This window comes from Empidonax traillii, unplaced genomic scaffold (assembly GCF_003031625.1).
Source record: "Empidonax traillii isolate 1590-97213 ecotype Southwest subspecies unplaced genomic scaffold, ASM303162v1 scaffold91:size2966241, whole genome shotgun sequence".
Lineage (NCBI taxonomy): Eukaryota > Metazoa > Chordata > Aves > Passeriformes > Tyrannidae > Empidonax > Empidonax traillii.
The window spans coordinates 607,473-626,287 of record NW_020955284.1 but is presented as its reverse complement, the minus strand read 5'-3'; the positions used below and the strand labels follow the sequence as shown (position 1 = coordinate 626,287).

The 18,815-nt window shown below is 49.4% G+C and overlaps 1 protein-coding gene across 1 annotated transcript in view; it reads left to right on the top strand.

Annotated features, from left to right (window-relative positions):
• Positions 1 to 590: 590 nt before the first annotated feature.
• The window catches only part of COL20A1 (collagen type XX alpha 1 chain), a 47,827-nt gene continuing 29,602 nt past the window's right edge, over positions 591 to 18,815 (top strand). Inside the window, exons 1-16 of the mRNA XM_027881657.1 lie at positions 591 to 688; positions 4,317 to 4,401; positions 6,568 to 6,678; positions 8,330 to 8,473; positions 8,706 to 8,864; positions 9,802 to 9,996; positions 11,234 to 11,389; positions 12,329 to 12,448; positions 12,614 to 12,778; positions 13,998 to 14,162; positions 14,637 to 14,809; positions 15,430 to 15,559; positions 15,684 to 15,829; positions 17,153 to 17,276; positions 17,741 to 17,880; positions 18,432 to 18,561. Coding sequence (XP_027737458.1) covers positions 4,329 to 4,401; positions 6,568 to 6,678; positions 8,330 to 8,473; positions 8,706 to 8,864; positions 9,802 to 9,996; positions 11,234 to 11,389; positions 12,329 to 12,448; positions 12,614 to 12,778; positions 13,998 to 14,162; positions 14,637 to 14,809; positions 15,430 to 15,559; positions 15,684 to 15,829; positions 17,153 to 17,276; positions 17,741 to 17,880; positions 18,432 to 18,561 — 2,131 coding nt within the window. The 5' untranslated portion in view covers positions 591 to 688; positions 4,317 to 4,328. The remainder of the gene's footprint in view (positions 689 to 4,316; positions 4,402 to 6,567; positions 6,679 to 8,329; positions 8,474 to 8,705; positions 8,865 to 9,801; positions 9,997 to 11,233; positions 11,390 to 12,328; positions 12,449 to 12,613; positions 12,779 to 13,997; positions 14,163 to 14,636; positions 14,810 to 15,429; positions 15,560 to 15,683; positions 15,830 to 17,152; positions 17,277 to 17,740; positions 17,881 to 18,431; positions 18,562 to 18,815) is intronic.

Here is an 18,815-nt window from a genome sequence, read left to right as displayed (position 1 = left end):
CCTGTAGATTCAGCAGAAAATCTTGCTTTCATTTGTAACGAGAAATGACGCTGTCAGTCATTCCACTCCTGCCAATGAGGTCAAAATCTTTCCAAAAAAGTTTTGGCAGGGAGCTGGGTGTCTCTCCCAGGTGCTCCTGGCTCTGAGCACCATCGAGCTCCAGCTCATGATTCAGCCTCTGGCCTTGCAAAACTTACAGATGTGCTTAATTTCCTTAAACAAACGCAAGGCAGCTCGCCTTCAGCGCACATGCTGGGCTCTCAAAATCACTTAATGGGATGCGGGTGTCATCCCGGGGAGTCTGGCGGTGGGCGGGAGCCACACGACTTGTTGCTGCGTTCTAGGAAATCGGCGTGCAGATTCCCAGACAGACGTTTTAGTGAGTTAGCAAAGCCACTAAAAGCCGTTTACTGCTTTTCATAGAAGCAGACTCCTGCTTTTCATGCTTTATTTGGCTGCGCCAAGGGGCCAAGCCGCTGCGCGCTGAGAGGGAGGTGGGGGAATCCCATCCCTCTCCCCCCTGCTCTCCCTCCCCTTCCTTATCCCTCCTGACGTCTGGGAATTGAAATCTTTAATCACGCCGAGGAGCGGACGAGGCGCCAGGGCAGCTTCTCCCACAATTTCAGAATGTAGCTGGATTCCCGCAGCTCCCGGCGGACTCCAGGGGAAGGCGCTCCGCTCCGCAGAGGTCTGTGGCTCGTTCCCCTTTGGGTCTCGGTTGGCAGGGATGCCCAGGACGGGCTCTGCCGTTTTGGGGCGTGTGTGGGGATTCCCAAGCAGGAAACTTCTGCAGGGTTTGGCTCTCCGGGAAACTTAGAGCCGATGCAGCTGAGCCCGGGGCAGCACTGCCGGTGCCACGCAGGGGTGACAGGTCTCGTCCTCTCACTGGGAAGTGGCTTCGAAGCTCACTTTCCCTGCCAGTCGCTCTAAATACTGCCAGGACTGCTTTGGCAATTCTTTAGGCTGTGCGCTTTTGCTGGTTGGTTTGATTTTTTTTGTTTTTCCTTCTATTTTTGGTTAATAGTACAAAACTGCAGGAAATGGTTGCCAGAAAGGACAGCACTTGGAAGGGTTTGCTGCCTGTGTGAGTTTTTCCCACCTGGAGGTGTGGGTGGGTCGGTATCAAGCTGAAGTTACCGAGCCTGACGGGCTGGGAGAGTTACAAAGGATCAGCCTAGAAATGGAACTTATATACCTGACTTTTTTGAGGCTGGTGCTGGGATAATTGAGACTTTTTGTTCATCAGTGGAACTGAAATGCAGGAACTTTCCAGGAGAGAAGAGAAAGGGGTTGATGAATGTGGTTTTTTTAGTCTGGTTTAGGTCCTTTTACTGGCAAAGCACTCAGGGAATGTGGGACAGATTTATTCCCTGCAGTTGGCTGCCTGCAGGGCTGTCCACAGTGCTACTCGTGTGTCCAGCAGCAAGTGGGACACGAGGTGACATTGCTTCTGCCAGCACTTCAGTGCAGAGACAGTGGTGACCTCTGGGATGAGAAAATGTCCCCAGACTGTGGCTGTGGAGAGCAGAAATTATTCACAGTGCCCCCAAATCCTCACTTTTAGTTGTGCTGCTTTAAAAAAGTGGTAGGAATTTTTTGCATAGATTTTTTTTTTCTCTAAATAAAGTGAGTACTTATAGAATTTCCTGTACAAATAAGGGGATCTCTGACTGTCTTAACCTCCAAATCCTCTCTGAGCACACAGCTGGGGCAAGTGGAAAGTGGTGTGTGTGTGTCCCCCTGTTTTCCAGGCCCTGGAAATACTGACCATGTGCTCCACGTGTTGCCATCTCCAAATTCCTTTCCTGAGGGGAAGTAACAGGAGAGAAGCTCCCTGCCTGCCAGCAGGCTGGTGTCACTGTGGTCCCCTCAGTCCCAGGGTCCACAGCTCAGCCTGGCTGGATGGTGGCACCAATGACAGCAGAAATGGATAGGGAGGGACCACGGAGCCCTGGAGCGGGAGCTTGGGATCTGGCAGGTGACCTGTGGAGAAGGAGCTCTGCAGGGAGAGTTGGAGAAAGCTCCTCCAGCTGTGTGTCTTCCACCATTTCAAACAGGTGCATTTGTCATTCCTGGTTTACAGGGAGGAAAATGAGTGTTGGAGAAGAGGCAGAATAGTGATGGATTTGCCTCTGAATGTTTGCTCTTCACTTTAGTCACAGTAAAGATCCACACCCTGAGGACAAACTGCATCCAGCCTGGGTTAACCCCTGGTTTACTGTGAGGGTGGTGAGGCTCTGGCACAGTCTGCCCAGAGAAGTTGTGGCTGCCCCATCTCTGGAAGTGTCCAAGGCCAGGTTGGGTGGGGCTTGGAGCAACCTGGGATAGTGGAAGGTGTCCCTACCCATGGAACAAGATGAACTGTAAGGTCCCTTCCAGCCCAAACCATTCTGTGATTATATGATAATATTTAGCCACCAGGTGGAAGCTCAAGCCTTCAGGGGAATCAGGGTCTGCAATAAGCCCAGATCAGTGCAGGCTGGAGTAGCCCATGGGCTTATTTTTCTGGACTTCAGATTCCATATAAGTCTGGTTAACATGAAAGGATAATGCACAATCCAATGCTTTTTCCAGAATTTGGCATCTCATTTGCCAGCAGAGCCGCAGGAAAGCTGCAAGGAAATCAAGGGCAGTTTGGTGGCACTGCAAAAGGGCACAAATGAACTTTTAATTCAGGATTTTTTTTTTTTTTTTTTAAAGAAAATGCCTGCTTCTTGCTGCTGTTTGGCACATGCATCTCTGAAGCCAGGGCAGGCTTTGTTTTTCTGGAGCTGATAGTCAGAATGTCAACCCCCCCCGTCCCCCCTCCCCGTAAAATGTTTGCTGTTTTTAATAAGCAATGACCTCATTTTATTAGCTGGAAAAATAAAGCAAGTGTTTCCCATGGCTAAAGGCTTCGGTTACACTGCAGTTGTTCCATATAACCTGATCTTCAATCAAAAAAAAAAAAATAATCACAGACAGAGGAGGGTGGTTAACAACTCCCTGTTATAACTTGCGTATTTTTCCATTCATTCTTCCAACAATTTAGAACTGATTTAAACCCCAGGAGATCACGGCTGGGTCGCTCACCTGCATATTTATTTTTTCCTTGAAACCGCTACAAAGTGGACGTGTTTGAGGGGAAATAGGCATTTGCCAGGAGCCTCCAAATACCTGTCCATCAGAGCTAATAGAAGTGAAATGTCACTGCAGGTGGCTGTGGAGGAAGAGGGTGCACGGTCTGGTCCTGCCAAAAGCAGTGAGGCTGAAATGTGGAGCACAGAAATGACAGATGCCAATGACGCGTTGCTAAAGGCCAACAACGTGTGTTTAAAACCTGGTTTATTGAGATCAAGGCGAGGGGGAGGCACTGTTTCCACCAGGGTGGGTTTATGGTGACCTGACATTTCTGACCAAACCGAGTAACAAGGAAATCCAGGCCAGCAAACCAACCGCAGGTGCTCAAGGTCTGTGGGCTGGGGCTGGCTGTCCTTAGCCAGCCAGCTTTGTCCACTCTGCAGAGGTTATTCCTCAGCCAAACTGATCCTGTGCCATGATTAAGTCTGTAACTGCCTCTGCTTTCAGTCTGTTCAGGTGAACAAGTTAAAGCAAGACTATCTCAACCAGTCCTGAGTGTAACTTCTTGGGAACTCCACTGAGAGATAAGAAACAAATCTCCTCTTTGTAAACTGTTGACGTACAAACTCCATTCAGCTTGTGGATTCCTCCTGCTGCAGGAGTGCTTTATCACAGCCACTGAGGAGTGAGGAGCTTGGCTGTCAGAGAGTGCTCCTCTAAAGGCTTTTCCCCTTAGGATCAGTGCCTGCATGGCAGGGACATGAGAAAGGAGCTGTCTGTATACCTATACTGATTTTGGTCATGATAATCACAATTAATTACTTCTGTACAATTTAAACCAGAGGTTATTCTGGAATCTGTCTGTCCAAGCATTTGCCAGTGTTTTTAATTTCCATGATCAGAGCAGAACTCAGCACTTACAGTACCACTGTTGAGATCAGAGCAGTTCTCATCTCCAGGACCAAGCAGGCTGAGAGGAGTGCTCAGGAAAAGCCAGCTCCCCATCAGGTTTATAATCACAATTTAGTTCAAGGCAGTGAATAGCTATGTTGGAGATACCAAGAAGATAAAATAATACATAGGAATCACAGGAAGATTCACATGTGATTCTCCATCTGCCCTTTCAGTGCCGTCAGTGATGTCCAGAGCTGCAGATCTCAGCTCGTGGTGCCTTAATTGAGGACTGCAAAAAACTGGATTTTGATATGGAGAAATATAACTCTTACTGTTCCTTCCTGACATTTTCCCTCCTGTAGGTCCTGATCACCATGCTGATTCACACTTGGTTCTTTTTTGCCTGTCTGCCTGTGGTGAGCCATGTCTGGGGACGAGTAGGTCAAGGTAAGGAGCCTGCCTGCCCCTGCTGGGGCTGTTCCCTATGGTTTTTCTGTCCCCTGGGAAAGCCCAGCCCTTGCCCAAGCCCTGGGCATTGGCAGTGGCACCATTGCGAGGGACATTCCCAAAGACACGCAGGATTTCGGGGGGCTGCTGTGCTCTGGTGTCTGCTGGTGAAGCTCCAAACCCTGTTCCTACGCTTGAGAGATCAGGGGGCCCATCTGGGGAGAGCACCTCCATCCCTCCCCACCCTGCAGAGCCCATCCCCAGCACTGGCAGAAGCTCAACGTGCCACTCCCTCACACCAGGGATGCATTTCAGCCTGTGTAAGCAATGAAGGGGCTTACTTGGTCTGCAAATGGAGCTTGAGATACAGGGAAAAAAAAAAGGGGGTTGCCTCTCTTAGTCACTGCATCCCTCCTAATGCTTCAGATGTGTATATGATGTGTTATCTTCCAGACCAGTCTCTGCAGTTAAGCCTGGGCTTAACTCCCTGTCAGCTGGAGAGCAAGGTTACAGCATCAAATGGTGCTCATCCAACACAGGGCAGGGAAACAGTGGAGCTTTCATGGCACTGAGGATAATTTGCATCCAGCACATAATGGTGCTTTAGAGGATGCTGTCCTTTCTGGTCTGTCTGGGGAAATTCTTGTCTTTTTAGCTTCTGGGCTCCTAGAGTGATGCCCAAGGAGCTGGACCACACTTGGCCAAAAGAAGACAGCTCCATGTTTAATCTAACTGTGAATTCCCCTCATTGTTCCATGATCTTTTACCATTTCTCTTAGGCGTGATTCTGGGATTTGCTTTTTTCCCCCCTCACCCCTCTTTCCCGAGTTTTCTTTCTTCCCCTTCAGATTTGCCTGGGGTGAGATGTGAATCTGAGCTTTGTTCCCCCAGAATAGTTATCTGCTTGTTGGGCAGCAGAGGCAGGAAGCCTCTGTGAGGAAAGGTTAAAGCACAGATGTTGGGCTGAGACAAGTAAGTCCTCACTGCCGGCTCTCACTGCTTTCCTGGGTGGTAACTTCTCCATGGCAAGGATGTCAGTAGGTGTCTGGACATCATGGAAAATCAGATCAGGGACACCTCAGGTCACCTTAAGCTTTTTAGCTTTTTTTTTTTTGTTTATGAGTAATGGTAAAGAGATTGGTAACAGCTGGAAATGATGTGAGAGGGCACTTGAGTGCAGATGCTTACAGTGTGTTCACTCACTGCAAATCAGGGCATCCTGCTGGAAAGGCAGCTCTGGGCACAGTGTCAGAAGGAGGGAGGGGAGAGAAATTCTGCTGAGTTGCCATCTCACATCCAGCCGAGTGAAAAAGGTTCGTATGGTGGCATTTGTGCGACAGGAATTATTGATTCCAAGAGTGACACACGAGCTCAGACATCTAGCTGGGGTTTAACAGATAGCTGTGAAATTTGGAGATGATAAGCCAATATGCTCTTTCTTCTTTTTGCCTTCTTGTCTGCTACTATTTTTTTTCCTTGGGATTTGCCATTTCGTTTGCAGCTCCCTGCAGCAAACTGATACAAGCTGGTGCCCGTGAGTTATGCTCCTGCCAGGAGCTGTTATTTACACTTTATCAGGTTTTCTTTCTTTCCTCTCTTTTTTTTTTTTTTTTTTTTTTTCCTTTCCAAGCCCTGCTGGTCCTTGGAGCTGCTTCTGAAATGATCTCTCTGCAGAAGTAGGGGATCCATCCCCTGGGGAATTTCTGTATTTCTCAGCAGCCCAAGCCCCTTGAGGAGCCTCACTGAGCCCCCTTTATCTGTTTCCTGCCCTCCCATTTCAGATGTTTGCACTGAACGCACTTGCTGAAATGAAACACTTTGCAGGAAAGCTCCTGGGGGAGTCCTCCAAGGTGTGAGGGGTGCAGAGCAAGCCCCCACCTCTATGGGAGACTGTTTTTCCTGTTTTCAGGGGTATAAAATGAGGTTCGAACACCTGAGAAACTCCTTTTTGCGTGGGTGGAGGACACAGGTCTGCAGAGGTGCAGGGGAACTGCAGGAGCTGCTGTGCAGCCTCAGGGGGTAGGGAGGACTTGCATGGGATGGTGAAGGCTTCCTTTGCACTGCTACTGTTCCCGGGTCCTTGGAGGAGACAGCACATGTGGTGTTTTGTGGGCGCATACACAGAATTGCATCCATAACAGCACAGACACATCTCCTCCTCCCCAGGGTCAGGCCGCCTGAAACTCACTGTCCTTTCTGAAGACAGGCTCCAGATGAAGTGGAAAGAGACTGAAGGGAACATCAGTGGCTATAAAGTTCGGGTAAAGCCCATGGCAGGTATGTGCTGAGACACGGGGCATTGACAGAGATCTGTGTAGAATGAGGGACTGAGATCCACATTTTCTTCTGGTGGACAACAGGACCTAAGCAAGAGCATTATTTAGACCTTAAGGTGATAGAAAGAAGTCAGAGGGAATTATCCACAGATTGTTCTGGTTCCAAGTGTTGGTTACAGACTATATAAAAGCTTTTCTCTGGGCTGCACATGCAGTACAGACAAGAAATCTTTCTTCCATGGCCACCATGGGAACAGTCCATAGTCCCTCTGCGGCTCATTCACAAGAGAGAGATGAAACTCAGCTCTCTTCATCCCAGGGGAAAGGATAAGCCAGAAAGTGCTGTTGAGACTGTGAGAAAAAAGATGAGGAAAGGTTCATTGACTGATTTTCTATGAGAGCTCCCAACTCTTCCACCACCTGCCCAGACATGGGATGGGAAGTCCTTGACCCTATGTGTGTGGGGAGGCTCATTCCCCAGCTCCCCACCCCTGCTCCACGATTCCAGATGCTGAACCTGAGGGTGTTGGAAGGACAAGACATCCCATGGCAGAGAGAAATGGTTGGAGGCAGCGTCAGTCCTGGCTGGCATATGGTTTCCAGTTGCTGATGCTTTCCCAGCGAGCTGGAGAAGGGAGCTGCCGGGCAGGATTGCGTGCGGCACGGCTCCTGTGATCATCCATCCCCTTTTAGCTCAGCCCCCACCTGTTTCCCAAGCTGGAGCAGGAGGTTTCTCATTCCTTCCCTGTTCCTCCCCACAGCCTCAGCTCAGCAGAGAACATCCCGGGAATGCAGAGCATCCTGGGAATGCAGGGAATCCCCACCAGCACTCCTGGCACATGCCTGAGGCTTTCCCTCTTAAGCTGGGGAGTTTCCAGCCCTAGGCAGGAGCACAGGGATGGAGGGGTCAGAAACACATCCATCTCCATAACTTAAAGCTTGTAGACTTCTCCTAATCAGAGGGGTTTAGGGAGCTGGTGTGTCCTTCTCTATTTTGTGCAGCAAAGAGCCTGTGGGGCAGCAATTGCTGCCTTGCTCCATCTGCTCGCTGCCCTGCCAACACAGAAACACCCCAGTTCTTGGCTGACCAAGGCATCACAGTCCCAGGACAGGTTCCAATAGCATGGGATATCACTGTGGAGGGGCCTGCAGGCAGTGCCAGCCCCTGCAGAGAGCAGCTGCCCTTAGAGAGTTGGGGCAAAGATAGCATAGTGAGAGTGTCTGAGATAAGTAAGATGAGTCCCAAGTGCCAGAATGACCTCCAGAGACACCGAGGCACTTCCTCATTTTGTCACATATGACCTCAATCAGTTGGATGCTTTCATAAGTAATTGCCAATCTTTTACCCTCTGAAGACCAACTTTTCACTCAGATACTCCTTGGGAAGTCGGCCAGAGCTGCACTAATACTGGGTGGGAACTGATTTTGCATTTTGGGCATGTATAAGGGATTGAAAAATCCCCACCTAAATCTTCTCAACTCTACAGAGAGAAAAAGAGTAAAAATCAGAGATCCTCAAAATTTAAAGAATAAATAAGAGTTGACTGCAGTCCCTAGGCAGAACATTCCCTGAATTTCAATGGTGCTTTCAGTACTGTCAGCTTAAATTTAAGCTCTGACAGGCTCTGAACTGTGGCTTCATCCCACCTCAGGGGACTCAGAGCAAGAAGTCATGCTGAAAACCAAGACTCCCAAAGCCACAGTGGGAGGGCTGAGCCCTACCAAGGAATACACGCTGCAGGTCTACGTGCTCAACGGCTCCCAGGAGGCCCTGTTTGCCAAGAGGAAATTTGTGAGTAAGTGGAGAGGGCTACATTTTACCATTCAGAGAGCTCCCGAGGCTCTTGGGGATGTGTCTCCTCTGAGCTCATTCTCTGGCATGTTCCCTGTGGACTGTGTGGCAATCACAGAGCTCTTTTGGTTGGAAGGTTAGAAAGGGAGATGGTAAAGACCCAGGGGATGAGGGATGGACTGTGACTCACAGACCTGTCTAGATGGACACTGTCTCTGTTTTTGGTCTTCCTACAGTAGAGGAACTCAAAAATGCATCCCAGACTCGAAGTAACAGAAGAAATGCAGGAGCTGCCCCAGGAAAGAATCTCACCTCTTTGGGCAGCTCGGCAGCTGAGCATAGTGGGGTGGCTGAGGCCACCCCACCACCCCTGAACACTGTCCTGACGCAGACAGGTGGGTGCTCTGACCATCCTGGAGTCACCCTGGATTGGTTTTGAGTCGTGGCCTGTGCTGTGCTGCCATGGCTGGAGCATTAAGCTCAGCTGTCCCTAAAACCAATCCCACCCTCTCCCTGCAATACCTGCTCCATCGGGGACATTCATTCAGTGAGAAGTGCTAGCCCAGTCTCATCCCTTGTGTACCATTCTTAGCTACAGAAACACAGTAAACAACCTATAAATATTTACCCCTCACACCAGCCAAGCTAAAAAAGGCACATCCTGGGGCTGACAGGTATATAAATTCAGCAGGTGCAGATATGCAGATATATTCTTCAATTGAGAGTGGATCCCTTGAGAACAAGCTGCTGGGGCTAATGGTGCTGGTTTCCCTGGGCTCTGTGTCCCAAGGCTGGCTGCAAGTGGTCTACAAGAAGGATTTCCTCAACCTCCTGTGGCTGAGGACAGTATATAACCACAGAGAGTCTCATGTATCTGGCAACAAGGGCTTGCATGAGCTCAAAAGGCAATTCCACGTGTGGATGGAAGAAAGATCCATCAGGGCCTGTATCTAAAAAGACTTGCACTGGCTCAGGGTGCAAGTCACAGATTGCTGAGCTCTGGAGAGTAACTGGGTATGAGGTGCCATGGTATGTTTTCCCTGATTTATAGTTTATAAACATTCATTGTTTTTCATCACCAAAGATTATGGAAAGGGCAAACTTCTGATGTGATCCCTTATTAACTCATGAGCACGCATGCAGCCCTCTCAGAGAGGCAAGGCTGAGGATGGTCTCCATCTAGCTACCTATTTGCATAAACCTGTAGGACTTTTACCCTCTCTGGGCCCCCTACACCCCTGCCAAATGTGGTTTAAATCAGTAAAGGTGTGGGGCAGGTTGTTTGGGGATAACCCAATTAAGGACAATGGGATTTTTCTCTTTGGAGCACAGCAAAGGACAGAGCTGAAAAGAAAAGGCAGAAGGGGATTCAGCCAAAGGGCTCAGGAGAAATCACAAGACACCAGCCCAGTGTGGAGGCTGCAGTGACAGAGGCAACATCAGTAACCCCAAAATCATCTCCACGCACTCCTGCAAACTCAGAGTCCCTAGGAAGAGAAAAACCCACAAAGGATTCACTGAGGCGAGGTGAGAGGGGTTTCAAACATGTCTTGCTCCTTCTTCCCTGCTGTTTTTCCTAACATCATCGAATACAAGCTTTCTGTCCCGCTCTCTACTCACAGGATTTTCAAGAGTACAATCCTGCTGATGGTGCTTCCAATCACTAGGTCATGCTTTGGGAGCTGTCAGGGCTCACTGGAGAAACTGGAGTTCTGTATAACAACTTGGACTTTAAGGAGAGAGGGAGTTGGGCCAAAAATTCCTTCCAGATGATTTAGTTTATTGACTTTTATTGATTTGGCACTATTCTCTCTTCATGTTGTCATCTCCCCCTTCTGGCTTCTGCCAGATTCATGCAAGCATTTGTATTCCTCAGCAGAGCATCCCCAGCCACAGACCTTTCCAAGCCTTCAGAAGGGAAGGAGCACATCATGGATTTCGCTATCCAACCCGCTCCTCCTTCTGGACTTGTTCCTCGTGTTTCACAGATAACTGATCCATGATGATGCTTCAGATTCAGTTGAGACTGTGATGGCTCCCAGCTCTGTTGAAATGGGATGGGCCAGAGCATCCCCTTTTGGTCCCTTTAGACCAGCAGGAATCCACATCTGTGAAATGAGATAGGAGAGGAGCCCCTTTAGAGCCAGCTGAATCTTGATGGGGTCATCTCCTTCCCTCCACAAAAGATGGAAAATTCCCCATCCAAGAAATATTCAAGGGAGATGCATTCAATCAGCAACATGCCCCATCTTATCCACTGTTAAGCTGCAGGCCTGGGGTGGGGAGGAAGGCAGGGCTGGAGTATCTGTGATGCCAGCAGGTTTTTACGGAGAGATTGGACTTCCATATAAACCCACAAAATAATTATAGCCCACAGGGGATCTCGTGATGGAATGGAATTAAGAAATCACCTGCAATTCTTGGAGACTTAGGCTAGCTGAAAGGGAAGCACTGGGCTGGGGCTGAGATGGAATGGAGCTGACAGCTTGCAGAGAGCAGTGCCTGGCTTAGCACAGGCTTCCTGGCAGCTTTAACCCGTTCTTTGCAGAAGTGCAGCTGTGCACCACGCAATTTCTTGGTACTGAGATGGGTTATCCTTGGCTCTGTGATCTTCACAAGAGGTTGAGATGTGTCAGACTGGCAGATGGTCCAATCTGCCATCCAGACAAGGCCTTACACAGCAGATTCACTTTTTATCTTAAAACTGAAGCGGTTTTTCCTCCTTGGAATTGCTTCCCTCAACATCAATCCTTTCTCCCCTCAGGTTCCCAGTTTCAGTGTGACACTCCTGCAATGACTGATATTGTCCTGCTTGTGGATGGATCCTGGAGCATCGGGCGCAACAATTTCAAGCTCATTAAGGAGTTTCTGAGCAATTTGGTTTCCCCATTCAATATTGCCCGAGACAAGATAAGAGTAGGTAGGACATGCTCCTGTTTCCTGACCTTGGGATGTCTGTGTTTGAAGGGGCCTTGGTCTCTTGTTCCTGTGGTTACGTGCTCCTCTGAGGAGCTTTTTTTTCCTTTAGGATGGGGTCTTAAAGCTGCTCTGGAAAGCTTTTCCTATCTGGTAGCAAGCTGTGGCCTCTAGTGGCTGTGAAAAATAGCTGCACAGTGAACAGAAGTGATGTCTTTGGGCAACACCAGGTCGGGTGGTGATGCTGAGATACTTTTGGGATTTGCTGCCCACAACAGCCATCACAACACTGGATACAGTGGCACTGCTGCTCTGGGGCTGCTGTGAGTTCAGCTAGGAATGGTGCTGCTTCCAGCTCTGGGTGATGCTGACAGTCAGGATGTACATGAAATAGGACTGTGTAAATCCTTCTCACCCCTTGCAGCTGACCAGTTTGACCCCAATTAATTTTGAGACCTTAGCAAATGCTCTGATTGTCACAACAGGGGTAAGTACCCCTGCACCACGTGGGGTCTAGGGCATTGTTTTGCTGCCTGCATGACAAGGACTGTGGAATCATAGAATATCCTGAGTTGGAAGGGACCCACAGGGATTATCAAGTCCGAGTCCTGACCCTGCACAAGAATCCCACCACGTGCATGAGAGAACATTTTCCAACACTTCTTGAGCTGTGACAGGCTCTGACTGCCTCCCTGGGGATCCTTTTCCAGTGCCTGACCACCCTCTGGGTGAAGAACCTTTTCCTTATATCCAGCCTAAATGGCTCCAGGCCATTTCCTCAGAACCATGCAGAGAAGTGGAGTTAGAAACCCAACCTGCCCACTCCCACTCCCTTTCGTTACTTTGTGCCACCTCCCCTGCCCAGCCTGACACCCCCTCCCCAGGGTGGGGCTCCTGCAGCTCCCCTCGGCTGCCAGGATGCCCACAGCTCTTCCTCCCCCAGGGCTGTCCCAGTACAGCAGCGACCCCCGCACCGAGTGGGATCTGAGCGCCCACTCCACGAGGGAACAGCTGCTGGAGGCCATCAGGAACTTGCGGTACAAGGGCGGCAACACCTTCACAGGTAACTCCATCTCGCGGGTCTGTGTGGCCGCAGTGGGGGAAGCTGTTCCCACGGGGCCGTGTGCTCTGTGGGGACCGAGGCCACTCTGGAGCAGAGAAAGGAGTGAAGAAATGGAGGGGCTGCTTGGGAGGCTGTAGCACAACATCCACCTCTGCCCCTCCCCAGGTCTAGCACTGACCCACGCCCTGGAGCAGAACCTGAAACCAGACGCTGGTGCCCGGCTGGAGGCTGAGAAGCTGGTGATACTGCTGACTGATGGAAAATCCCAGGATGATGCCAACCTGGCTGCTCAGACCTTGAAGAACCTGGGCATAGAGATATTTGCCATTGGTAAGATCCCAGCTATCAGTGAGGAGCAGGACAAAGCCATCCTGCTCTTGGTCATCTTCAAATTGAAGGTGATGTTCCCTCAGCTTTGACAGAAGCATCCTGAGGCTGTAAAACTTAAGGTAGTGGGTAAGACCTCATTGCATTGCGGCTAAGATGAAAATTAACTCATTTATTCAGTATAGGCAGTGTCTTCAAAGGGGTTTTTTTTTGTTTAGAGAATGCATTCACATGAGAGATTTCACACCTTCCATCTAAAGACCTTTGGGAGCCCAATGACCTGTGCAATAAAAACAATATTCTCAGCTGTGGAATTAGGCAAGAGAATATTGTACTGGGGATGGCAGGAGACCTCCAGTATAATTACTGCCTCTCACAACTTCCCATTTCTCTGAATAATAATGTCATCTGGTCTTCACTGTCCAGCAGCAATAACGAGACACAAAATGGCCTTGAGCAACTCTGTCCTTGATGACTACACAAGTCTGCTAGAGACTAACACACGAGCAGTAAAATTACACAGAAAACTCTCCTAAAGAAGAAGGGCAAAGCTGCTGAGGTAAAGGTCTTGGAACTGAGAAATCAGGTTGGATCCTGGCCTGGCAGTGTTACTGCTTAGACAGTGTTAGGGAACCTTGAATGTAGCACTGGGAAGTGAAATGAGTTGTACTGTGGAGCTTGGTTTGCAGAGAGTTAATCTGGATGGGGAGCAGAAGGAAAGGGATGGAGGATGCTCTATGATGAAGAAGCTCTGCTATACAAACAGGCTCCTTTTTAGTCATCCCTGACTCTTGAAACACAATGTGATGTTCTGATGAACAGCAGATTCTCTGTGGGGAGTGTTGGCCCCTCATAAATATAAAATTGTTGTTTATTCATTCAGTGCTTTGCCCATTTATGCCAACTGCCTCTCAGATTGAAAAATATCTGCCTTCCTGGGAGCACAGCCTGCAAGTGATGAGGAGGCAGGAAAACAGAAGAAGGATTCACTAGGCTGTCTCCAGGCCCTAAAGACCTTCTGAGCCCATAGGGCTGAAAGCTCTTCCCAGGCTGGACTGAGGTGGTTGCTGCAGGAAAGCCCAGAGCCACTCAGACACCACCCCTCCACTGGAATGACTGGGAGGCTCTGCTTGGAGAGAAGGGTGATGGTGAACCCATCTCTGGGGGGTCCATCTGCACATCTCTGGGCAGTTTCTCAGCCTGGTTGTCTCTCTGGTTGCAGGGGTGAAGAACGCAGATGAGGCAGAGCTGAAGCAAGTGGCCTCGGAGCCGCTGGAGCTCACCGTGTACAACGTGCTGGACTTCCCACTGCTGAGCTCCCTGGTTGGCAAACTCACCCGGGTCCTGTGCACCAGAATCAAAGAGAAGAGCAACAAGGAAACCACAGGTGAAGTGAAACCTCCTCGGTGATGGCTGGCGTTCCCTCTGCTCACCGTCCACCTTCCTTTGCTGTCGGGGTTGACCCTTTCTCATACCTTTCCCCCCGTGAGATCCACCACCCATCAGCACCACCTGACTCTTCTCCTTCAGTGCTGATCTCCTTGCTCAGCCCTCTTGCTGCCACATCAATTTCTCTTATGATTGTTTTTTTCTGCAAGACCCTCCAGGTGCAATCCTTCCACTCTTACTCTGCTGCAGAATACCTGCTGTCTCTGACATTTCACAGAAATCATCACCTGGAGATGTTTGCATTTTGATGCTCTTGGTTTAGGGATCTGCTTTTGGTCAGTGAGCCAATGCAGGCAACATCCATTCCTATCAGGGGTTTGGATAGCCCATGTCACTCATATTTTTGAGCTGGAAGGTACATTTGGCATGAGAAGTCTGACTATAAGAAAGTAACTGTGTTTTTAATTCCTAGGCAGCACTGTGAAAGATTTCCCTGTGAATACAGGTCCCCAGCTGAGCCCAACTGACCTGAAAATATCAGCTGTGACCTCCAAGAGCATGAATTTGACTTGGAGTCCTCCTCTGAGACCACCAAAGAAATACCGGGTTGTGTATTATCCATCCAAGGGTGGTACCCCTAGAGAGGTGAGAGACCTTTCTCTGGACATCTGAGACTGCAACAACTTCCAGATGGTGCCTGGGAATTTAAGTAGACTTGTGTGGACAAAAAAAGGGTGGAGAATTCTTGTGGGCCATCAGCTAATTAAATGCACACTGATTGTAAATATGATGAGGTAATAGGGTGACAAGACAGAAGAGGGAGCAGGATAAATATCAACTCGTTAGAAATAGTGTGAGCCATGCTGACACTGATTTTTCTCTTACACAGTGTTATCCCCTCCCCAAGGCATGTGTTTTGTCTCAAAGAGCACACTCAAGTACAGAGAGCTGTCCGATGATGCTCGTCTGTGACGGATATAACTCAGAAAGGCAAATCCAAATTCTTGATGGATTTCCACTGGTTCAGTGAGAGCACAATTAGAATCTGAAGCTTGGTGTTTACATAGATCCCAGACAGGGAACACAGGAATCCTTACTTCCTCTTGCCTCCCTCTTTTGGGGAGATTATTGCTTGCACAAAGTTCTGAGGGCAACAGAACCGCCACAGGGAAGCCGCACTTGTTAGGGATGGCCAGCTCAGCCATTCTGCTGCTGAGGAGCATCTGGCACCTCCCTGTGTTGACAACCCTCCCTTGTGCTTCCAGGTGGTTCTGGATGGAGCAGTCTCCTCTCTGCGGCTTTCCAACCTGACCTCGCACACGGAGTACCTGGTGTCGGTGCTCCCGGTGTACGACACTGCAGTTGGGGACGGGCTGAGGGGCGTCACCTCCACATGTAGGTCGTGAGTAGAGGGAATTATGCTGGTGCATGGTTGTGAAAGGCTAGGTCTCCTCTGGATCTGGAGCTGTTGCAGGCCTCAAACACTGAAGGTGTCTTTCTGCCTTGTTTTTCTCTTCAGTGCCTTTGTCTCCCCCTCGCTCCCTGCGCGTCTCTGAGCTGAGCCACAACAGCATCAGGCTGAGCTGGAAAGCAGCCCAGGGAGCCACACACTACCTGGTGCTCTGCTCTGCAGCCCCTGATGGAGCAGAGGACTACACAGCAGAGGTAGAGTTCTTGAGAATAATTATAATATCATCTTTTCTCTGTCTGGACTGAGTCTATTGCTAGTTCTAAACCTTTGTCAACTGATATCGTGTGGTCATAGAAAAAAAAGATGTGTCAGAATTATTGCCAGAAACATCTTTCCTAAAAGATTGGTTTTTTTATGGTGTGTCTCAGAGTGATTTATAACTGTGAGGGTTTCACATGGGAAATAAGGGCATGGAAGAGATCTGACTGACTCATGGGGCCCTGGAAACCCACGCTCTGAACTCACATCTTTGCAGCCCCAAGTGTAATCCCTGTATCCTTGAGGCTGTACATAAATGTCTTTACTGTGTTTATCTTTAAAATGTTCATTGAAATGTGTTAGGGAAGTTTTTGCTGGCATCTGGAAACAGACCTATGGCACTGCACAGGAATAAAACAGTGCTTGATGAATGGAAAACCCTTGAAAACACTTAAGAACCCTTTATTGTGCATTTTAATGAGTTTACCTGGAGTACCTCTATGCTGAGGATATGAATTTAAAACAAAAAAAAAAGGTAGAGGGGAGGAACTTCTAAAAGTCCCTGGGGTGCATTTCTGCAGGGAACAGGCTGCGGGAGGAGAGCTGTGACTGTGCCGTGTTAGCAGCAGATGGCAGCAGCCCGGCTGCTCTGGGCCTCTGGCACCAACCAGCTCTTCTGCCAGAGCTTTCCATGTGTCTGAGAAAAGTGGGATCACATTCCCTGAATACCCCCAATCCAACCCAGAACAGCAGCAGCGGCAGCATTTTTATATAAGGGACTCTGGAGGGGAAGCCACGTGAGGAGCGACTGAGGTCACTTGGTTTGATCAGCCTGGAGGAGTCTGAGGGGAGCCCTCGTTGTGGTCTGCAGCTTCCTCATGAGGGAATCAGAGGGGCAGCACCAATATCTGCTCTCTGGTGACCAATGACAGGACCCAAGCTGTGCCAGAGGAGGTTTAGGTTGGATATTGGGAAAAGGTTCTTCACCTAGAGGGTGACCAGCTACTGGAACAGGCTTCCTAGAGAAATGGTCACAGCCCCAAGCCTGCCAGGACTCAGGGAGCATTTGGACAACGCTCTGAGGCACATGGTGGGATTTTTGGGGATGTCCTGTGCAGGGCTAGGTCCTAGATTTTGATGATCCCTGTGGCTCCCTTCCAACTGAGGATATTTTGCGATTCTAAGACCTAAGGTGGAAAAGTCCCTTTAGTGAAACCAAAGGGACCTTGGCCCTTCTTTTAGTAAGATCCTGCTCTGTTATGTGCATTGACAAGTACCCTAGAGCTGAAGGGTACCCCAGAACAGCTCTCTGTTGACAGGTGAAGGTGACCCAGCCCGAGGTCCTGCTGGATGGGCTGTCTCCCAGCACTGAGTATTCCATCGCGGTTTACGCGATGTACGGGGAAGATGCGAGCGATCCCACCAGCATCCAGGAAACCACCCGTGAGTGCTGCTGCTGCTGCTGCTTATTGAGTTGTTATTAAACACTTAAGGCAGGAGAGATGTGTTAAATGAGGTGCTTCCCATATTGTGCATGTGGCTTGTAAACATGCTGCCTCTTCCCTGCCTGATCTTAAGCGAATATTGGTCCCTGAGGGGATCTCTAATTACATGGTGAGCTGTGAAAAAGAAGTGATTTTCCCCTGGTAAAAAAGGACTCCTGAAAGAACTGTTCCCCGAGGTCTCTTTGGAGAAAAAGGGAATTATTTGGCTGGTTCTTCACCTAAAGCCCAGGTAACTTTCCACAGCCTCCCAAACGCATTTATGGTAGTGACATAAAGCAATTATTTTCCTGCATGGTGAACAAACCTCTTAGTTCGAGGTGGGATCATCTAAGAGCAGTAGGAGGCAAACAGTGGCATTGCCACTGTGAAGCCTCAGAGTGCTGTCAGTAACTGTTGTTGCAGTGGCCTTGAGTCCCCCCAGATTCCTGAGCTTCTCCGAGCTCAGCCACGCGTCCGTTCGAGTCAGCTGGGAGGCCGTGTCTGCTGCTGTGAGAGCTCACCACGTCACCTACGTTTCTAGCAGAGGGGGCAACACTGGGGAGGTGAGTCCTTGAGGGCTGGGGGAAGGAGAAGAAACCTGGGAGGTCAGAAAATGCCTTGTTCTCCTCCCATGGTTCAGGGAGAGCTCGTCTGCTGGAAGTGTTTTAACTTGAACTGAAATGGGCACTTTTGGTGCAGTTGCCACCCACCTGCTGAGCCCTCTGCAGCTGTACCCCTCATCCTCTCCAAATCATAGACCCATAGAATGGTTTGGGTTGGAAGGGACATCCATAATCATCTAATCCAACTCCCCTGCAGTGAGCAGGGACATCTTCAACGGGATCCGGTCGCTCAGCTCCCTGTCCAATCTGGCCATGAATGTTTCCAGGCTGGGGCATCCACCACCTCCCTCAGTAACCTGTGCCAGGGCTTTACCAACCTTGTGAAAAAAAATTTCACAACAGGCCCTGCTAAAGGGTCTGTTCCTGTCTTTCTTATGAACACCCTTTCAGTACTGAAGGACTAGAATAAGGTCTCTCCTCTTCTTCAGGCTGAACAACCCCATCTCCTTCAACCTGTCTCACATAATACTCATAACACTCCTCCACTGCAGGTGGAAGTTCCAGGCACTGCAACATCCACTGTCCTGAGACCTCTGTCCTCCCTCACCCAATACTTCATCAGTGTCAGATCTACATATGATGAAGGGGACTCCTTTCCAATTACTGGCAATGTTACCACCTGTAAGTAGGGAATGGAAATACTTTTGGTCTCAGTAACAGGTGACAAAGTTGTTTTGCGTGTGTCTTATGGGGGATGTTTAGGAGACTGATCCCAGCAGCTCATGGCCAAAACCCTTGCACAAAGCACAGATGGCTGCTGTTCTTTGTGTGTGGAATATGTCCAACCGTGTTATGTTCAAAACGAGGTGGAAGGAATAAAGAAAAGAAGCAAATGAAGAAAAGCATGATGTATCACTAACCTCTGTGTCCTTGAG